This window comes from Canis lupus, chromosome 9 (assembly GCF_048164855.1).
Source record: "Canis lupus baileyi chromosome 9, mCanLup2.hap1, whole genome shotgun sequence".
Classification (NCBI taxonomy): domain Eukaryota; kingdom Metazoa; phylum Chordata; class Mammalia; order Carnivora; family Canidae; genus Canis; species Canis lupus.
In genome coordinates, this window is record NC_132846.1 from 30175980 (window position 1) to 30198033 (window position 22054).

The 22054-nt window shown below is 34.1% G+C and overlaps 1 protein-coding gene across 6 annotated transcripts in view; it reads right to left on the bottom strand.

Moving 5' to 3' along the window:
• Window positions 1–22054, bottom strand: part of TXNDC16 (thioredoxin domain containing 16) — a 121555-nt gene that overhangs the window by 23057 nt on the left and 76444 nt on the right. For 5 of the 6 annotated variants that reach the window (XM_072838566.1, XM_072838563.1, XM_072838565.1 and 2 more), the window contains 6 exons: window positions 16172–16295; window positions 12391–12534; window positions 11662–11721; window positions 9444–9612; window positions 8957–9093; window positions 2159–2243 (listed from right to left, as the gene is read on the bottom strand). In XM_072838566.1, the coding sequence (XP_072694667.1) occupies window positions 2159–2243; window positions 8957–9093; window positions 9444–9612; window positions 11662–11721; window positions 12391–12534; window positions 16172–16295 (719 nt within the window). The remainder of the gene's footprint in view (window positions 1–2158; window positions 2244–8956; window positions 9094–9443; window positions 9613–11661; window positions 11722–12390; window positions 12535–16171; window positions 16296–22054) is intronic. The other variant, XM_072838564.1, reaches the window with a different exon arrangement.

Sequence of the window (22054 nt, forward strand, 5' to 3'; positions counted from 1 at the left end):
AGCAAATGGGGAAGACCTAATACTAAAGAAATGAACTCAATTTCCAGGCAAACTTATCTTCTCTGTGAGGCTATCTGAGAAGTTCAGGAGCCTTGACAACCTAGATTAAAAGAAAGCAACAGATAATAATCTAGCCAATTTTTTTTTCCTCCAGGCAATTTAGCTATCAAGAAAATTTCTAGATAGGATTAGAACATAGTGCATGATTCTCAACCTTTTTGGACTGCTCATTATAGTGCTGAGCAAGGAGACAAGCATTTACTAGAAACCTATTATTTTCCAGGCACTCTTTCAGGTGCCGTTATTATTCATTTAATCCTCAGACCAGCCCTACAATGAGGCCACTATCACCTGCATTTTATAGATGAGGAAACCAAAACTCATAGAGTGATAGATGGCAGAGATAGGATTCAAACTGAGGTGCCCCAGATACAAAGTCTATGTCTTTCTGCTGTAACCAAGCCCAAATCTCCTCCTTCTTACTTTTGCTAATGAAAAACAGAAATCATGAAATTAAATAGAAAAAAATGCTTTGTGTCAAATGACCAGTGAGGTAGTCACATTTATATCATGAAAAATATCAATTGATGCTACAACAAAGTACAGACATTATAATACTATGAAGCATTAGTATAGAGTCTAATCTTCAAATTACCTGGCAGACTCTTAGGTATCAGTTCTTTCTTTCTTTCTTTATTTATTTATTTATTTATTTATTTATTTTTTAAATTTATTTTTTATTGGTGTTCAATTTACTAACATACAGAATAACCCCCAGTGCCCATCACCCATTCACTCCCACCCCCCGCCCTCCTCCCCTTCTACCACCCCTAGTTCGTTTCCCAGAGTTAGCAGTCTTTACGTTCTGTCTCCCTTTCTTTTTTTTTTTTTTAATTTATTTTTTATTGGTGTTCAATTTACTAACATACAGAATAACCCCCAGTGCCTGTCACCCATTCACTCCCACCCCCTGCCCTCCTCCCCTTCTACCACCCCTAGTTCGTTTCCCAGAGTTAGCAGTCTTTACGTTCTGTCTCCCTTTCTGATATTTCTCACACATTTCTTCCCCCTTCCCTTCTATTCCCTTTCACTATTATTTATATTCCCCAAATGAATGAGAACATATAATGTTTGTCCTTCTCCGACTGGCTTACTTCACTCAGCAGGTATCAGTTCTTAATATATAAAATATACTCTGAAAATTACTGGTCTAGCTCTTTGGATCAGAGCTAAATGCACAATGACAACAGAGTAGAAGATAGTGGGCAACTGTCCATGTGTCAGGTGAATAGGTCTCATATTTTCTAAAGATCTGGAGTTCACTATTTTCAAAAGTCCCAGATTTCATGGATAGAAATGGAGCTTAGTCATCAAGTGCATATGTCACCAGTGTTCAGGATGAAAGATTTAAGCTCAGAAATCACAATTAGGAATATTATAGTCAGAAGGTAAGCAAGACAAATTATTGGGGCGCACCAACTCTACTTGCACTGAAAATAAGCCATTAATGCAGAATGTGATTTACATATTTACATATATATTACATATAAGCATATTATATATTTACATATATTAGTATGTATTGTGTATGTATTAATAATCTCCAAATTTTCAGTTCAGTCCTTCATTCTGAAGCAACTGCAATATTTGGTAGTTCACAAGAGTCCCACATTCTACAGTAAAGCAACTTAAATGGCAAAAAAAAAAAAAAAAAAAAAAAAAGCACTGATTAAGTTAGATGTTTGCTTGCAAAAACTTAAAATTGGGTAGAGCTCCCAGGTATAGTTACATCACCTAAAACTCTGGTAGAAATATGAGAAAATGCTGATTTTTATACATACCTAGGTGGCAAATCAAAACCCAGACACTCAAGAAGTAACATTCCCCAAACTATGATTAATTCCAAAGAACCAAAACAGCAGGTGATAGAACCCAAAGAGAAAATTTTTTATAGGAAGATGAAATAATATGAATCCAAGGTTGCCCCTCTAGGGACTCTAGCCTAAAGCAAAAGAATATCTAAAAATTCTAAATAGCCAGGTGGTACTTCCCAAAGTTATAATGCTGACCTATTTTCTTTCATCGACTGTGTAAAGACAAATAATATATTACTTTGCAAACTTCTTCCTTTCTAAAATTAGAAGACAAATTAACTTACAGTATCAAAACATCTTCTTCAGAATAAATTCCAGTGATAACATATCCTTTTAGGTAGTTGCCTGCTTCAGTGAAATCTTCTTTTGCTACAAATACATAGACAAGACAAACATTTGAAATCTTTAAAGTTATGTGTGCTATTCAACTGATGAACAGATTTATAAATGGTTGTGATTTATTATTAATTATAAAGATAAATATTTACAGGTAGATCTTATAGAACTTAGTGGTTCTAAAATAAATCTGTGCTCTTTATGACATTTGATTACTGCAGAAATGTAAATTGATACAATGCAAATATGATTCCCTAAACAAATATACCCTAAATATGATTTATCAGATTTATAGCACTCTAATCATACAGAGTTACTAATAAAGACTTACTGCTTTTTAATATACTCCTAAGGTAAGATAAGTGGAGATAGCTATCCTATACACAGCCTGGAAAGAGAATCAGGTATATGAAATGATGCACACGTTATCATCACAAAATCTAAAAGTGCCTACATGAAAAAATAGAAGACTAGAAATTCTAGTCCTTTAACAGTATCTCTGCAGGATCCTGCAATTAGGGATTTGTGTCTTTTTATATTTCCTATATTTTCTGTAATGTGTTTTTGTTACCTTTGAACTTTGATTAATTTGTGTATCAGTCTTTTCTCATTTGTTAGGATATGGATATTAAAATATTACTTCTGTAGTTTTCTGAATACATTTTCATAAGTAATAGTATATCCTGGATCATATTAATGACTATTTTATAACCAAGAAGCAAGTCTGAATTAAATAGTCATAGATTAATGAGACAAGAACTGATGTAAACCTATATAAATGGTATATTCTTGTCAAGTGAAGGCAAATGATAACTCAGTTCACGGCATGGAAGGTTCGTGGCAGTTCAAACAGAAAACTAATGATGGAAGAATTGAATCATAAAGCACCTAGTACTCTAGACATGCTGAACCCAAAAGATCTGTACCTAAGTAGTCAGTACTATATTCATGGGTGAGCATCAGCACTGTTACCATTCAGTAACCACAAGGTTATATTTCTTAAAAAGGATGCATATTTTCCACAAGATTAAGAAACACTGCAGGAAAGCCAATCTACTAAGTGGCACAGCCAGTAAGCAGGCAGCACTGAGACCTCATTTATAATCATGAATTTAACGTGAAACTATTACCCCATGAAAATACTTTCCTTAGCCTGTGTTACCCAAAGCAGAAAAGATTCATAAGAAAAGTAAACAACTAAAGGGATGCCTGGGTGTTTCAGTTGGCTAAGCCATCTGACTCTTGATTTCGGCTCAGGTTATGATCTCAAGGTTGTGAGATCAAGCCCCATGTTGTGCTCAGTGCTGGACATGGAGTCTGCTTAGGATTCTCCCTCTCCCTCTGCCTGTCCCCTCAAAAAAAAAAAAAAAAAAAAAGAGAGAGAGAGAGAGAGAGAGAGAGAGAGAAGAGAAAGAAGAGAAGAAAATAAACAATTAGAAAGCACTGTGTCCTATACTTTCATTTCTAAGAGAAAATAGTACTAAATCTGGTCAATAATTGATGATCATTACCTAAAGCAATGACATAATGGATTCTGTTTCAGCTTCTTCTCTTTTTTGATAAATAACAGTGAAAAATTACACTATTTCCATATAATTTCATTATACAGAAGCCTCTCTATTCATGAATATGTTTGTTAAAAAGGTCTTCATAAATCCACTTGTTCATAAATCCACTTGTTCATAAATCTTGTTACTTGTGCAATGGAAGCATTTAAACTGTAGACCTCAGATACATACCCATTTCCACTAAATCAGACTGTCAATTTTCCTCTGAACATTTCCTCCTTGGTGAAAACTACACATATGTCATAATATACTGCAACCCCAAGTATAAGAAAATAATCAGTTAATCTAAATAAAAAGGTTTTTAAATCAAAACAAATATATTTGGGACATAATACTAATGGTGACCTACAAGACTTAGTTGTGTAACTATCAACATGTTTTAATTGCATAAAATAAATACATTAATTTAACAATACTACTCCCCCCCCCGCTATCATGTTACTGAATCCTTACATTTATACACACATTTACACATACTATACATACATCTATTTTTTAGTTCTACCAACAAAGGAGTTAAGAAGCAAGAATGCTCCAGTAATTAAAAGCAAACTCCTAGATCTTGGTTTCTAAATTCAGTGTCCCACTAAAAGGAACATAGACTCTTGTTTGAGAACTGATTCCAAGAATGAGACTGGGAACATTTTGTGCCAAAAGGACAAGGTCAGAGAATGATGGAGACATATCAAAAGGACACAGGAATCATACTGAAGGGGCTCCCACTGACCAAATCTGGGACTTTAGTAAATGAATGACAGTAACTAATTATGACCCACTGAATAAAATAAGGACTCAGGTGTCCATACTGAAAAACAAATGAGAAGGAAAAGTTACAGTAGTATGTGAACTATATTAGTATGTATATAGAAGGAATAAGTAGTTAGAAATTCTCCACTTGGCAACCATTATAGCTCTTTCAAGTAATGGACTCTAAAACTGGAGTGCAAAAGAAAGCATAATGAGAAACAGGACATTTTCAGAGTTTTAAATTCTATCCCCACAAGATATTTATTAATTACAAAGGAAAAAAAAGTATCTTTCAAGTAAGATACAACATTGGACAAAGACATTTTAGCCCTCCTGGAATCCACATTATATTAATCTTTAAGTCATTAGAATCTACATGAACAATAAATCGATATCTGATACAAAATAATTGCTCAGTATATGTTACTGGTTAGCTCTTATAAATAAAATACACATACATAAAAATGTTAATGAATTCATAATAATAGCCTTTTATTGTTAAACATTTTATCATTCAATAGATGTTGAAAGTAGAGTAAATACCACATGAACATCTGCCAAAAACAAAAACAAAAAAGAGGAGGTTCTAATACTTGACTGAAAAGTCTGGGAACAATCAATTTAGTAAAAAAAAAAAAAAAAAGCATCCTATCCAGATTACATCATTCTGGCACACCAGAAAAATCTCTATGTTGTTTGACATTATCCTTTTTTAAAAAATTATTCATTTGAGAGAGAGCATTCATGCATGCACACATGTGAGTAGAGGGAGGCAGAAGGGGAAGAGGTGGGTGAGAGAGACTCCAAGCTGTGCACAGAGCCTGATGCAGGGCTCCATCTCATGACCCTGAGATCATAACCTGAGCCAAAACCAAGAGTCAGGTGCTTAAAACCAACTGAGCCACCCAGGTGCCTTATACTTTTGACCTTTGTTGAGAGATAATTATGTGTAAATCTTATCATTTGTATAGAACTATCATAAAGTATACTGTTCCCTATGGTGATCTTTTATATATATATATATATATATATATATATATATATATATATATATATATAAAGAAAAATTCCTCTCTGCATTTACAATCAGGGAAAAGTTTTCTCTGTGGGTGAGTCAGCATCCTAACTTTTATGTTCCCATTTATTATATGATGATGACAAGACAGCAAAAATTTCATCTTCCTGTTTCTGACTGCTGCCAGATTGCTTAGGGTTAAGTTTTATGATCAAGCACTGGGTGTTATACTATATGTTGGCAAATCAAACTCCAATAAAAAAATATACAAAAAAATTAGAAAAATGTAAAAAATATTTGAAAGAGAAATATATAATGCAAAAAAATTAAAGGTCAGCAATAATGATAATGAGTCTGTAATATGAGACTATAGAGGATCATATAGAAAAAAAGGTAACAGAAGAAATTAAAAGCAGTCATAAGGAGTCAAAACCATCGAAGAGGTCTTTAATCTTATAGATTCTAATATATATATATATATATATATATATATATATATATATATATATTTTTTTTTTTTTTTTAAAGAACATCTTCTCTAGCTCTGGGGAAAATAAAACCAAAAGAAGCATACTCCATGTAGACCAAAATAACTAAAGAAATACTAGTGAAGCATAAAACAAGCAACAAAAACACAAATAAGTTTAGACAATATGTATGTATAAATGATTAAAGTTTAGCTGGAAGAGCCAACAGGCAAAAAAAAAAATAAAGATAAGAAAATGTATAAAATACAATCAAGAGAGTTGACTCAATTACATATTCAACATGTATTATAAACCTAATAGATTAGAGGGGTGCCTGGGTGCCTCAGTAAGTGTCTAACTCTTGATTTCACCTCAGGTTATGATCTCAGAGTCCTGGGATCAAGCCCATTGTCAGTCTGCACTCAGTGCAGAGTCTGCTTGTCTCTCTTCCTCCCTCTGCCCTCCCCTTGCTCAGTCTCACTCTCTAAAACAAATATATAAATCTTTAAAATAAAAACTAACAGATTAGGTATCAACAGGGAGATAAAAGTGAATAAAATAGAAAAAATCTGGATAGCCCTGGTGGCTCAGCGGTTTAGTGCCACCTTCAGTTCAGGGCGTGCGTGACCTGCTTCTTCCTCTGCCTGGGTCTCTCTCTCTCTCCTCTCTCTCTCTCTCTCTTTCTTTCTCTCTCCCTCTCTGTTTCTCTCATGAATAAATAAATAAAATCTTTAAAAAAAACATTTAAACAGATTATATACACACATACAGACAGACATGGATTTAATATGGTGATGGTAGAATGAACTATTCAGACAATAATAAAGTTGGCCCCTAACCTCATACCATGCACAAAAATTCTAAATACTTAAAAACTTATATAAAAAATCAAAGAACACAATCAACAGAGTAGAAAAGCATCCTATGGGACAGAAGAAAATATATGCAATTCATATATATATAAGAGGTTAATTTCCAGAATAAATAAAGAATTCCTGCAACTCAACAGCAACCTGATTTAAAAATGGGCATAGGACTTGAATATACATTTCTCCAAAGAAGATATACAAATGGCCAACAAGGGCATAAAAAGATGCTCCATATCACTACTTATTAAGAAAGTGAAAATCAAACCCATGATCAAATCAGAACCTCACACCCATTACAAATGGCTACTATCAAAAAAACAGAAAATAACAAGTGTTGGTGAGGACCTAGAAAAATCAGATCTCTTGTATACTATTGGTGGGAATATAAAATGGTACAGCCACTATGGAGAACGGTATGGTAACTCCTCAAAGAATTAAAAACAGGACTATCATATGACCCAGCAATTCTACTTCTGGGTATATATCCAAAAAAAACTGAAAGCAGGGTCCTGAAGAGATATTTGCACACTCATGTTCACAGAAGCATTATGCACAATAGCCAAGAGGTGGTGAAAACAGCCCAAGTGTCCATCAACAAATGAATGGATAAATAAAATGTGTTACATGCAATGTAATATTATTCAGCCTTTAAAAGGAATGAAATTCTTTTTATTCTATTTTTTTATTTTAAATTCAATTTGCCAACATATAGTATAACACCTAGTGCTCACCACATCACATGGGAAATTATTTTTTTTTGGTTTATTTTAGAGACAGCAGACTCTAGGAGACTCCTCTCTGAGCTCAGAGCCCCACACAGGGCTCCATCTCAAGATTGTGAGCTCAAGACCTGAGCCAAAATCATGAGTCGGGTGCTTAACCAACTGCGCCACCCAGGGGCCCCTAAAAGTAAAATTCTGACCCATGACACAACAGGAATAAACCTTGAGGACATCGTGCTAAGTGAAAAAAGCCAGCCAATAAAGGACAAATACTGTATGATACCACTTATAGGAGGTATCCAGGGTCGTCAAACTCACAGAGTTACAAAGTAGAATTGAGGTTGCCAGGGGCTAGGGAAACAGGGACACAGAATTGTTTCACAGGTACAGAGGTTCAGTTTTGCAAAATGAAAAAGTTCTAGAGATTAGCGCACAACAATGTAAATATACTTGACACTAGCGAACTATATGCTGAAACGGGTTAAGATGGTAAATTTGTTACATGTATTTTATCACAATTTTAAAAAAAGAAAAAATATTTAAAGAAGGAGACACTATAAATTAGAGTAAGAAAATACTATAAATTAAAGCAAGAAGAAAATTCAGGTGAATATTAATTAAGAAGGATGACAGAGATTTTCTCCAACTGAAATCCACTGAAGAAATCTCAAAATCAATAAATTTGAAAACAAAATTTAAGCCACTAAACATAAAATTATTAAAGCTAAAACCAAACTAGGGGAAAATAATTGAAACAAAATAACAAGAATATCCTTAATACATAAAAATTTCATAGTAATTCATTAGACAAGCACTAAAATCCCATTTTTAAAAATGAATAACATATGTAACACATAGTTTACAGAAAACATAAAGTTATCCTCCTATTGGGATTCTATACCCATTAAACAGTCTAAATTCACACAGATGCATAAATAAAAATATTCTTTATGGCAAAAAGAAAAAAGGGAAACAACAGATGTTATTTGTTGGAAACAGTTAAGTAAAATTATGGTATATGTATCCAAAAATACAGTCATGATGCTTTTTAAATATATTAAATCACCCATGTAATGGAAAAAAAATGCACCCATGTACTATTAAATAGAAACAGCAAGATACTAACCTAGATACACAATATTAGCCCGATTACAATAAAATATATATAAATATGCAATACACAGAAAGAAGAGGGAAGGAATTATATCAAAATTTAACTCTAAATAATTTTAGATTTTTTTCTTCTAATTTTTTAATTTTCAAAATTCTATCATTTGAGTTCTCAATAATTTAAACAGATATTAATTTACTTTTTTAAAAAACTAGCAATCAAGTTTTTAACTTACATAACTACTTACCTGTTGTCATGTTTGGGCTAAATAGTCCCAGCACTGACACACTAGAGTAGGAGATCAGGTCTTTATATAATTCCCCACTTAAATATTCTTCTGCTTCTTGTACAGATGTTATGTTCACTGGGCATGAAATCCTGCTGCTGGGTGAATATATAAGTATATTCAAAATTAATTTTTAAAGATAGTTTTCAGCTTACAAAAGAATAAAATATATTGATGTTAGCAAACACTATATTCCACAGGATAAATATCTGACAAAATAAAGACAACTAAATACTATTCTAATAATAAAAAAAAAATCACTCTCATTAAACAAAATTTCTATCTCCCTAAAAGTGAAGAAATGTGGATAAGCTCTCCCCACCAATGTTTATCTTATGATCTCAATTCACTACTCCTTATCTATTCAATGTGTGTCAACAAAGTATGGCAATTAGAAGATTTACAGACCTCAAAATTTAAAAGTCTTAGGGAGAAGCTGAATACTTACAGCTGGATAAATTTTAGGAGATCTTCAGTTCCTAGCATACCAGCATAAGACACCGGATTCTTGCCTTCCTTGTACATCTTTACAACAGGAAATTCAGTAACATTTTGCTTGGTACATAAATCAGACCAATCTGCACAGTTCACTCTAGTGAGTAGCATAGTGGATGTGCCTAAACAAAAGGAAATGCACATTTTATAAATATTAATGTAGGAAACTCAGTTGTGTAGACTTGACAACATTTTTTAGCCCATTCTTATTTTAACCTCTCATCAGCATGAACTACTTCCACTGGAAACTCTCTTCCCTTGATTTTTGCAACCCCTTCCCCTATTTGGCTTATTTCCCCACCTCCTTTGCTGCTTTTTTGAGTCCCTTTTGCATGTTCATCTGCTAGTAGAGTCTAAGATGCCTGCAGTATTACATCCCCCCTATACTTTATCAATGCAGGAATTTCAAACAGTGTTCCTAATTTAAAGGAAAAATAAACAGATCCTCTTAGCTACAGATAGTAGGTACGTATATAAAAACTTGACATTTGCTGCCACCTTGTGACCGAAATATTCTTCACCGTCTTAGATGAAAAGTGGCTTTTTCCCATGTAGCCAATGTGCAAGGTTACAGGACTGAACACCCAAAGTATTACAATATTCTCCTAATTTACAAAGTTGTAGTATGGGCTTCAATGTAGATGCAAAACAATTACCTATACTATGTGTCTCTAGGGGCCAGGGAGCCTCTTTATTTGATCATCAATAGAGAAGAAAGTAAGGAACTCTGTTCCCATTTTCATTTGGTATTGACAAATGGGCTAGGTGAGGGGTTAATTCTATTATTCACAGCATTATCTAGTTATTCCTTCATTTATGGTTTATATTTACCACCCCTTTTTCTTTCTTCTAATTTTTTGCCAGTGTGGCTGGAGAACCAAAAAGAAGAAATTTAGATCTTTCTAAAGACTGCAACTACAGAATCTGAAATCCAATGGTAGGCAAATAAGAATTCAAAGAGAATATGAAAGAGAGTAATAGGATTTGCTTTAAAAAAAAAAAAAGATTAGGAATCACATTATCTGTAGTCTTAATCACATCTTCACTTGGGGAATGAAATAATCAGAAGTTGGATCAAACATTGTTGAGAAATGAACTGAGGAAAAATGGTTCAAAGTGATTTTTTAAATCTCTGATGTTTTTATTACCATAGAACATGTTATATTTAGGATTGACTTTCTGGAATTAATTTCTTGAGTTCACAAAAGTTCCCAGTATATAAGTTGTATACTAGTAGACATTTTCCACTAAATTCTACAGTATTAACTTATTCATTTATTCAACAATTATTAAACATCAAGTATTCTACAATTTAAGGCAATATACCAAATCCAGTGAGCTATGTATAAGGTATGCTACCTACTGAAAAGAACTTACTAAAAATTGAAAGAGCTTAAGCTAGTGCCCCCAAAAAACTAAATGGTGGATACATTCGTAAAATAGCTAAAAGAATAAGCTTATTTAACTAGAATCTCTAAGGAAAAAAAACAGTAGGAAAAAATCATATTACAGATATGAAGCATGATACATTCTGTCTTATTCAAATGTTTATAAAACATTATCCTAATCCAACATTATTTCTCCTTACCTCTCCCTATGTCTTTGCTGGGATGACAGGATAGATATTCTGAGTTCAAGTCCATTCTTTGAATTCTTATTGCCTACCACTGGAGCATATTTTCATAGAACAGTTAAAAGATCTTGGCTATTAAGATCCACTGGCTATCCAGTCCACAAGGAGCTATATGAATAGCTTCAAGAACAGAGATCTTACATGTTTGGTTAGACTGTGAGACTGAGTCTTATTTGTCACATTTTTGTTTAAGTATATTTAATATTTATTTAATAATATTTAATAGTTACTGGCTCAGAGTAGGCTCTCAATAAATATTTACTGAATGAATTCAGCCAAAAAGATTACTAGATTAACTGTGGCCACAAGTACTTAATACATAGGCTCTCTACTATATACTAAACACAGTTCCATGAAGAGAGCCAAAATGAATGCTTCTGAGCCTCTCTGAAACTCATGGTTCATTAACATAACACTGGAGACACAAATATAATGACATGAAATTTTAAGTGGTTTTCTTCATCTTTAGCATGACATGGTTTTACAAATGGCTACAGCTGAGAATCAAGAAAATAAACATGCATATCACATTACATACCTTTCAATTTAATTGCCAAATCGATATAGGATTGCAGAAATGCCATGGATACTGCTTGCCCTACATTAAAATAAAAATTCAACAAATATTGCAACACGCATATCTCTCCAAAGGATCCATACATATACATTAACAAACACAGATTTATAGGGCTTCCCAAAATTGTTATTTCTTCATAAGAAATATTCTAATATACAGTACTCAATATTGTACACACATTCAAGAGGATTCCAAAGGCAACTAATTGTCTATACTCATATTGCAAAGAATATAGTTGAAGGGCTATTATTTGAAGGTAAAAGCAATATATGTCCTATAGATCCATAAGAACAGTTAATATATTAAAATCATTAGCTGGGGCGGGGGGGCCTGGGTGGCTCAGTCAGTTGAGCATCTACCTTCCACTCAGGTCATGATCCCAGGGACCTGGGATAGAGCCCCATTTTGGGCTCCCTGCTCAGTGGGGAGCCTACCCTCTTCCTCTGTCTGCCTCTGCCTCTGCCTCTGTTTGTGCTATCAAATAAATAAATAAAAGCTTTAAAAAAAATCATTAGCCTGAATCATAATAATTTTTCTAAATTAGTAAATCCTTCAAAATGTGCAGTCTACCTGGAACATATGAAAACTATGTCATTTGACAACATGCAATATACAGAATGCAAAAATAAAATCTGCCAACTTTAAGTGCTCTAATGTGTAATACTGCCTCCTCTGAAGGCTCATACTCACAACCAGCATAGAAAAGCACTATGCTATCAGAAGCCACTACTGTCGTGTTAAATGTCTCTTCTGTTAGTTCCACAGTGAGTTCCAAAGGTAAGGGTCTCTTCCTATCTCTGTAAACAGTTTCTGCCACTTCATCATCTTGAACATCTAAAATGTTCAAAAATAAATTAATGTATATATAAATGCAAAACTAACATAAATACAAATTTCACTGGATGACAAGCACTCTGATCAACACTAGGGAAAATAGTAAACAAAACAGACATTAACAGAAAATAGTAAACGAAACAGTCCCTGACCACATGGAGCTTCTATTTACAGAAAAGTGAGACAATAAACTGATCACTGAATAAACACATAGTTACAAATTGTGCCAGTTTAAGGAATACATGAGAGATTGTAATAGGGAAATTTAGATTGGGAGATTCAAAACCTTCCAGCTAGAGAATCCAAAAAAAAAAAAATGTCTTAGGCAAAAAGAAAAACATATACAAAGGCTCTAAAACATAAAAGAGCTTAGCATATAGCTTAGCATATACTGAGGCAAGGCAAATTTGACTAAAACAAGATAGGACGAAGGAGTAAATGGCATGAGAAAACTCTAGACTAGGCAGTAGCTAGATCATAAGGAGCCATATGAGCCAAGAATTTTAGATTATATTATAAGTACATCAAGTTATATGGATTCTGAATATATAAAAACCTATCATTAACTCAGACCAACCAACAAACCAGCAGACCCATCCATTTATCCACCCATCCATCCATCTATCCACCCATGTCTGGGGTAAAAAAAACACATTTTGCATTTTTAAATATTCTGTTGGAGGTTTGTACAGATTATATAGAAAAACTGAAAGGACATGTAACTAACTTGATTAGAAAGACAAAGTTTCCTAAAAGAGTTGACACTAGCTGAATATTAAAAGAAATAAAAAAAAAAAAAAAAAAAAAGAAAATAAACTTAGGTAGGCAGAAGGAAGGCAGTATAGGCATACAGAGCAAAAGGAACAGCATGTGCAAAGGCACAGTGGCATGAAGGAGCATGCAAATGAAAATGCAAACATTGATTGGCTATCTAGTGATATCAAAATTACTATTAGTTTTTAGATGTAATAATAGCATTATGTTCTTTTTTTTCCCCAGGGAGAGAGAGAGAGAGAGAGAGAGAGAGAGAAAGAGAGAAAGCAAGTGAGTACAAGCTAGGTGGAGAGGGGGGAAGAGGGAGGCGCAAAGAGAGAATCCCAAGCAGGCTCCATGCTTAGCACAGAGCCCAACGTAGGGTTTGATCTCATGACCCTGAGATCATGACCTGAACTGAAATCAAGAGTTGGGATACTCAATTGGACTAAGCCACCCAGGTCCCCAATTATGTTCATTTTAATTTTTGTGTTTTTTTAATTCAATTCAATTTAATTAACATATATTCTGTTATTAGTTTCAGAGGTAGAATTCAATGATTCATCAGTTGCATTCAACACCCAGTGCTCATTATGTCCATCCTAAAAGAAGAATCCTTATATATCTGAAATACATAGGGAAATCTTTTTGGATAAAATTATGTATTTGGGATTTGCAACAAAATGATCAGGAGTGGGCAGTGACTAGAATAGGAGAGCCATGGATTGATAGTGGTTGGGTGGGTCCAGGTAATGGATACCAGGAGATCTGTTCTATTATCCCATCTACTTTATGGTAAGTTCATAATTCCTTATAATAACACAGAAAGAAAGATGAATGGAGGAAAACAGTTTTTAAAAAGTATTATTTTCATATGATTTTTAATACTATAAAATAAAATACTAGATCTGAATTACTGTATATCTCCACAGCTTTCTGCTGTGTGACTCTAGTCAGGCACATAACTCTCTGGGCCTCAGTGTTCAAATCTTAAACATTAAGAGTTGTACAACACTAACTTAAAGGAACTTAAAAACACCACATTCCATGACACTAACAAGTTAGAACTCCAATACCAAAATTTAAAAAGGCCTATTTTCTTCACATATTTTCCTTATCCTTCCAGTCCTTTCTTACTTCTTAACCCATTCTTGTTCACTTCTTCCAACACTTCCTTTCTCTCCTTTCTATTCTCTCAATAAGCTGTCACTTTAAAATTGATCCACTCTTTAGTTCTATCTTTCACCTATTTATCAATATACACACACGTGAGTTTAATATCTTTTCCATATTGTCCTTTTGTAGAATTCAGTCCACTTTATTCTGATTCATTCTGTGTCCATTTCCTTTGAAGGACATTTTTCTTTGTGTCGTCCTCTCACATGGTAACAAACTCTTTCCTATACTGCATATTTTTCCTATACAAATGGAATAAAACAAGGGGGGTATTATGTGGACATACACTATTTTGGGCCAATATGAATTACAGACCTAGAAAAGTAAGACCAAAAAAAAAAAAAAAAAAACCCACAACAAAACAACAAACAAAAGGCAAAGCTGTATAAGGAACCCTAGAACTAGGCTGGGGAGAGAAGGCAGGCAGAGAAGAAAGAGAAAGTCACACCACATGGCAAACCAAGGGGATATGCCAATAAGGAAGTCTTGAAACAAGCACCTCCCACTAAGGGCAAGACCTGATTAAGTGGATAGAGGGACAATTCCCTTAACTGGAGGATAGAACATATGAAGCATGATAGAAACAGAGCCAGAAGAAAGAAACCAAACCACAGGTCTATGTAATGACAATACTAAGGAGAACTCTGGCTTAAAACATGAGCAGTTCCAACTTCTGCATATTAGAAAAGAATTAGAACATAGCTCAAACCAAGAAACTGGTCACTGGTAACCATTGAAGCTCAAAGCCCTCATTAAATTTATAATATAGATTCTGATCAAAATAATGAATGGATCTCCCAAAAAGAATATGTAAATTACTCCCTTCTTGGCGCTTATAATAGTACTCTGTAAAACATTCAAGTATATACTAAATGCAATACAAAAATGAACAATACATAATCCCTACTTTAGAGATATTATAGACTAGTGGAGAAAAAAGTAAGTGAGCAATTACAGAATAGGATTAATGTTGCTAAAGAGGTATCAGTAACAGTAATGATCAAACATAAGATTTCAAGTCCGAACGCTTAAGTTCTAGTCCAGGCTCCACCACATGCCATTTGTGCAACCTTGGGTAGGTTACTCAACCCTGCTAAAACAGATTCTTCCGCTACAACATGAAGGTGACATCAGCTAACTTAGAGGATGACAATCAAAGTGAATAATGTGTAGGAAAATAGCCTTGAAACCATAGAATACTTCAAAAATATAAGGAATAAGTACAATAAAAAGAAATGTAGCATGTTAAAAAAAGAGGTTTTAAAATGTTACTGAAATTTACTCCCAAATTGTCAACAATTAGACTTATTTACAACTACAAATACAACAACATTTATTAGAATTTCATTTCCTAATAGGAAAAAATAAAAGTAAAATACCATGTTGTGGTCCTAGGTCATTTTTAAACATGGAGTAGACCAGTAAGGCTGAAAGAATGGATTCAGAAGGTAAAGGCACAGATGCGGAAAGCTGGAAGCCTAGCATGTAACAATGAAAGGCATCACACTAAATAAAATACAGCATCCTTACCTTTTCCACCAAATCAACTTGACAAAATGTCATTCAAAATAGGTTTCTCCAAGTTACCCGTAGTCTTGAATGTCAAAACATTCTTTGAGTAAGTTAATTCATCTAAATTTCACTGATCTTACGGGTGACGAGTAGGAATGGGGGTTGGAGGGAGAAAGAGCATCGCAAAATGTATTACCCATATTTGGACTTTTCGTGTCCTCATCTTCATCTTCTTGAATTTCTTCAACGTGCACATTACTTTCCACATGGGATATTAGTGAATCAATATCATCTAACACCAAAAATTCCGCTGGCACTCCCTAGAAATACATTCATTTTTAAAACCACAACTAAAAATATAACAGCAATTTAATAAAAACATTTTACTTGTTTGACACTAAAATGAAACTAAATCTTTGAACTTCAGTTTTAAAATTAAATGAAACAGAAAAAGGAAGTTAATTCCATAATCATAATGAAAAGTTTCCAAAACATACTTTATATAAAGATAGTGTGCACTACTGAAAAAAAAATGGCAAAAAAGAACTGAAAGTTTCACTTGCTTCTTGTCCACACTTGCATTATATTGAAGTCTGAAACATTTCACACATAACAGCATGTCCTACTTTAATATAAAAGGAATATATATATACATGTGTGTACACACACACACACAAACTTAATTAAAAAAAGGGCCAAACAAAACTATTTTGATATTCCACAGAAATTCAAAATAATATCTCATCCTAAAATAATTCCACTAAAATTTAGCTAAAAACATAAAATTACTACCTGCCCCCAGGTACTTTAAGAATACCAAATCTAGTCCCATGAGATTATTCCACCATTACAATTTCTTTCGCTAATATCCAACTATCAAGTAAATTAGAATAAGGTTATAAAATAACTGTGTTTGTTCTCTGATCACATATCTTCATCTTTTTAATATTAAAAAGTGAGTAATTTTTTACTTCTGCAGAAATAATACCAGAGTTAAAAAGTAGAGCAAGTAAAGTCAAACCAAATTTGTTTGATGTATACATAGATATTGTGGTAGTAAACTTTTTTATTCAAATATAACATTCACACAGGAAAGAACAAAAACTGTAAGTTCAGAGTTCAATGAATTTTTACAAAGTTGAACTCAGAACTCAACGAAATTGAGACCAGAAAAACTGTGGAACAGATCAACAGAACCAGGAGTTGGTTCTTTGAAAGAATTAATAAGATAGATAAACCATTAGCCAGTCTTATTAAAAAGAAGAGAGAAAAGACTTAAATTAATAAAATCATGAATGAAAATGGAGAGATCACCACCAATACCAAGGAAATACAAACGATTTAAAAAACTTATTATGAGCAGCTATACGTCAATAAATTAGGCAATCTAGAAGAAATGGACGCATTTCTGGAAAACCACAACTACCAAAACTGGAACAAGAAGAAATAGAAAACCTGAATAGGCCAATAACCAGGGAAGAAATTGAAGCAGTCATCAAAAATCTCCCAAGATACAAAAGTCCAGGGCCAGAAGGCTTCTCAGGGGAATTCTATCAAATGTTTAAAGACGAAACCATACCTATTCTACTAAAGCTGTTCAGAAAGATAGAAAGAAATGGAACACTTCCAAACTTGTTCTATGAGGCCAGCATCACCTTAATTCCAAAACCAAAGACCCCACCAAAAAGAATTGTAGACCAATATCCCTGATGAGCACAGATGCAAAAATTCTCAACAAGATACTAGCCAATAGGATCCAACAGTACATTAAGAAGATTATTCACCATGACCAAGTGGGATTATCCCCGGGATGCAAGGCTGGTTCAACACTCATAAAGCAATCAATGTGATAGATCATATCAGCAAGAGAAAAAACAAGAACCATATGATCCTCTCAATAGATGCAGAGAAAGCATTTGACAAAATACAGCATCCATTCCTGATCAAAACTCTTCAGAGTGTAGGGATAGAGGGAACATTCCTCAGCATCTTAAAAGCCATCTATGAAAAGCCCACAGTGAATATCATTCTCAATGGGGAAACACTGGGAGCCTTTCCCCTAAGATCAGGAACACGACAGGGATGTCCACTCTCACCACTATTCAACACAGCACTAGAAGTCCTAGCCTCAGCAATCAGGCAACAAAAAGAAATAAAATGCATTCAAATAGGCAAAGAAGCCAAACTCTCCTTCTTCGCAGATGACATGAAACTGTACATAGAAAACCCAAAAGACTCCACCCCAAGATTGCTAGAACTCATACAGCAATTCAGCAATGTGGCAGGATACAAAATCAATGCCCAGAAATCAGTGGCATTTCTATATACTAACAATGAGACTGAAGAAAGAGAAATTAAGGAGTCAATCCCATTTACAATTGCACCCAAAAGCATAAATTACCCAGGAATAAACCTAACCAAAGAGGTAAAGGATCTATACCCTAAAAACTACAAAACACTTCTGAAAGAAATTGAGGAAGACACAAAGAGATGGAAAAATATTCCATGCTCATGGATTAGAAGAATTAATATTGTGAAAATGACAACGTTACCCAGGGCAATTTACACATTTAATGCAATCCCTATCAAAATACCATGGACTTTCTTCATAGAGTTGGAACAAATCATCTTAAGATTTGTGTGGAATCAGAAAAGACCCTGAATAGCCAGGGGAATATTAAAAAAGAAAATTATACCTGGGGGCATCACAATGCCATATTTCAGGTTGTATTACAAAGCTGTGGTCATCAAGACAGTGTGGTACTGGCACAAAAACAGACACATAGATCAATGCAACAGAGTAGAGAACCCAGAAGTGGACCCTCAACTTTATGGTCAACTAATATTCGACAAAGCAGGAAAGACTATCCACTGGAAAAAAGACAGTCGCTTCAATAAATGGTGCTGGGAAAATTGGACATCCACATGCAGAAGAATGAAACTAGACCACTCTCTTGCACCATACACAAAGATAAACTCAAATGGATGAAAGATCTAAATGTGAGACAAGATTCCATCAAAAACCTAGAGGAGAACACAGGCAACACCCTTTTTGAACTTGGCCACATTAACTTCTTGCAAGATACATGCACGAAGGCAAAAGAAACAAAAGCAAAAATGAACTATTGAGACTTCATCAAGATAAGAAGCTTTTTGCACAGCAAAAGATACAGTCAACAAACCTAAAAGACAACCTACAGAATGGGAGAAGATATTTGCAAATGATGTATCAGATAAAGGGCTAATTTCCAAGATCTATAAAGAACTTATTAAACTCAACACCAAAGAAACAAACAATCCAATCATGAAATGGGCAAAAGACATGAACAGAAATCTCTCAGAGAAAGACATAGACATGGCCAACAAGCACATGAGAAAATGCTCCACATCACTTGCCATCAGGGAAATACAATCAAAACCACAGTGAGATAACACCTCACACCAGTGAGAATGGTGAACATTAACAAGACAGGAAAGAACAAACGTTGGAGAGGATGTGGAGCAAGGGGAACCCTCTTGCACTGTTGGTGGGAATGTGAACTGGTACAGCCACTCTGGAAAACTGTTCCTGTTTGGAGGTTCCTCAAAGAGTTAAAAATAGATCTGCCCTACGACCCAGCAATTGCATTGCTGGGGATTTACCTCAAAGATACAGATGCAGTGAAATGCCGGGACACCTGCACCCCAATGTTTATAGCAGCAATGTCCACAATAGCCAAACTGTGGAAGAAGCCTCGGTGTCCATTGAAAGATGAATGGATAAAGAAGATGTGGTCTATGTATACAATGGAATATTACTCAGCCATTAGAAACAACAAATACCCACGATTTGCTTTGACGTGGATGGAACTAGAGGGTATTATGCTGAGGTAAATAAGTCAATTGGAAAAGACAAACATTATATGGTCTCATTCATTTGGGGAATATAAAAATTAGTGAAAGGGAATAAAGGGAAAGGAGAGAAAATGAGTGAAAACACCAGTGAGGGTGACAAAACATGAGAGACACCTAACTCTGGGAAATGAACAAGGGGTAGTGGAAGGGGAGGTGGGTGGAGGGTTGGGGTGACTGGGTGATGGGCACTGAGGGGGGGCACTTGGCGGGATAAGCACTGGGTGTTATGCTATATGTTGGCAAATTGAACTCCAATTAAAAAATTAAAAAAAAAAAAAAAGATACAGAACATTACCAGCACACCCAGAGGCCATATTTTCTTGCCTTTTCCTGACATTACACTCACCTAAAGGTAATCACTATTCTGACTTTCATTACCATCTATAAATTTTGCCAGTTTTTGAATTTTTATAATAGAACTATATATGGCTTATGCTCTTTTTGTGACCACTTCTTTTGTTCAACACTATTTGTGAGGTTTATCCATGTTACATTTAAAAGCAGTTTATTCTTTTTCACTGATGTATTCATTATATGAGTATACTAGTATGTACTGTATGTATACATGTATTTGTTCACCCATTCTGTTGCTCATGGATATGTGTTATTTCCAGCTTGGGACTATTATAAATACTAACTGCTAAGAACATTACTGTAGCTATCCTTTGGGGCACATGTATATGCATTTCTGTTGGCCAATACTTAGGAATGAAATTGGTGATTCATATGATATATGTAGCTTCAGCTTTAAGAAGCACTGCCAGATACTTTTCCAGTTTCCGTTGTACCAATTTTCACTCCTAGCAGCAATATACAAAAGTTCTTGTAACTCCACCTTCCTGAAAATACTTGGTATTATTACTTTTTAAATTTTTAGCTATTCCAGGCATGGGGGTAGTATGGTATCTCTTGTGGTTTTATTTGCATTTCTACCTACAGTTTATCTGCTAATTGGATAGAGGAAATGCATCTTATGATGGAGAGAATTAGCTGTCTCCACCTTAATTCAGTAATCAAATGTGGCATCATTAAGTGAGAAAACCAGACATCATCCACATTAGGATAAGATAAAAGGCAAATAAGCCAGCATTGTGAAGTATTCTTACCCAAAATGTTTAATAGAGTTAAGCAACCTAACTTCCAGTTTTTAGAAAACATAAGGGTACAGAGAAATAAGGCAGACAACAGCAAAAGGAAACAGACAAATCCAGAATATGGAAAAACTGGTCCATTTATCTAAAAGGCACTATCATGGAAGAAAAGGAGACGGAGTATTAAGACATTGAGAGATTTAAGAAACACACCAAATGTAATTCATAATCCTTAACTAAATTTTGGTTCCCCAAAACCATCTGTAGAAAATAATTTTAATATGAGAAAATTTGAATATGAACTGGCTAGGAGATTAGGCTATGATATTAAAAAGTCACTGTTAATTTTGTTAAGTGTGATAAGATTGTGATTATATACAGAAGAATAACTAATTTTTAGCGATTCATGTTAGGTATTTATGGGTAAATGTCACGATATCTAACATTCTTTAGAATGTTTCAGAAAAAATTATAGGTGAAGCAAATATGATAAAATATTAATTGTTGAATCTAGGTAATAGGTATATGGTTGTTCATTCTATTTTTCTACTTTTAGTTTGATTTTATTAAAAACACTGAAAAAAAGGAATTAAAAAGGGCTTTTAAAAACTTAGATACTAAGAAAGATCCTAAGCATTAATATATTACTCGTAATACTATGCTAAAACACAAACAACTCTTCTCCTTAAGCCTTCTGTATGTGTGTCCTCTCAGCCCAGAATACTCTTTCCCCACATAACCACAGGTATATTCCTTTGCTTTAGTATTACTAAGCAGTGAGGTCTTCCAAGACTACTCTCTCACCTTATCTTGACTTTTTTTCCATTGTCCTTAACACCATGTGACATTCTAGCTACACTGGTTTTGTATTCATCTCCTGCCACTAGTATATTAGCTCCATGAGGGCAAAAACTTGTTTTTGTTCACTGCTATGTCCTTAGAGCCTAGAACTGAGTCTGAAACAAAGCAGGTACACAATAAATACTTATGGAAAGGATGAATGGATGAATATTAGTATTTATTGAGCAATTATGAATGTATTGTACCTTGTGCTAATTTAGCACTTTACATTATTTCTTTTAATACACTGACCC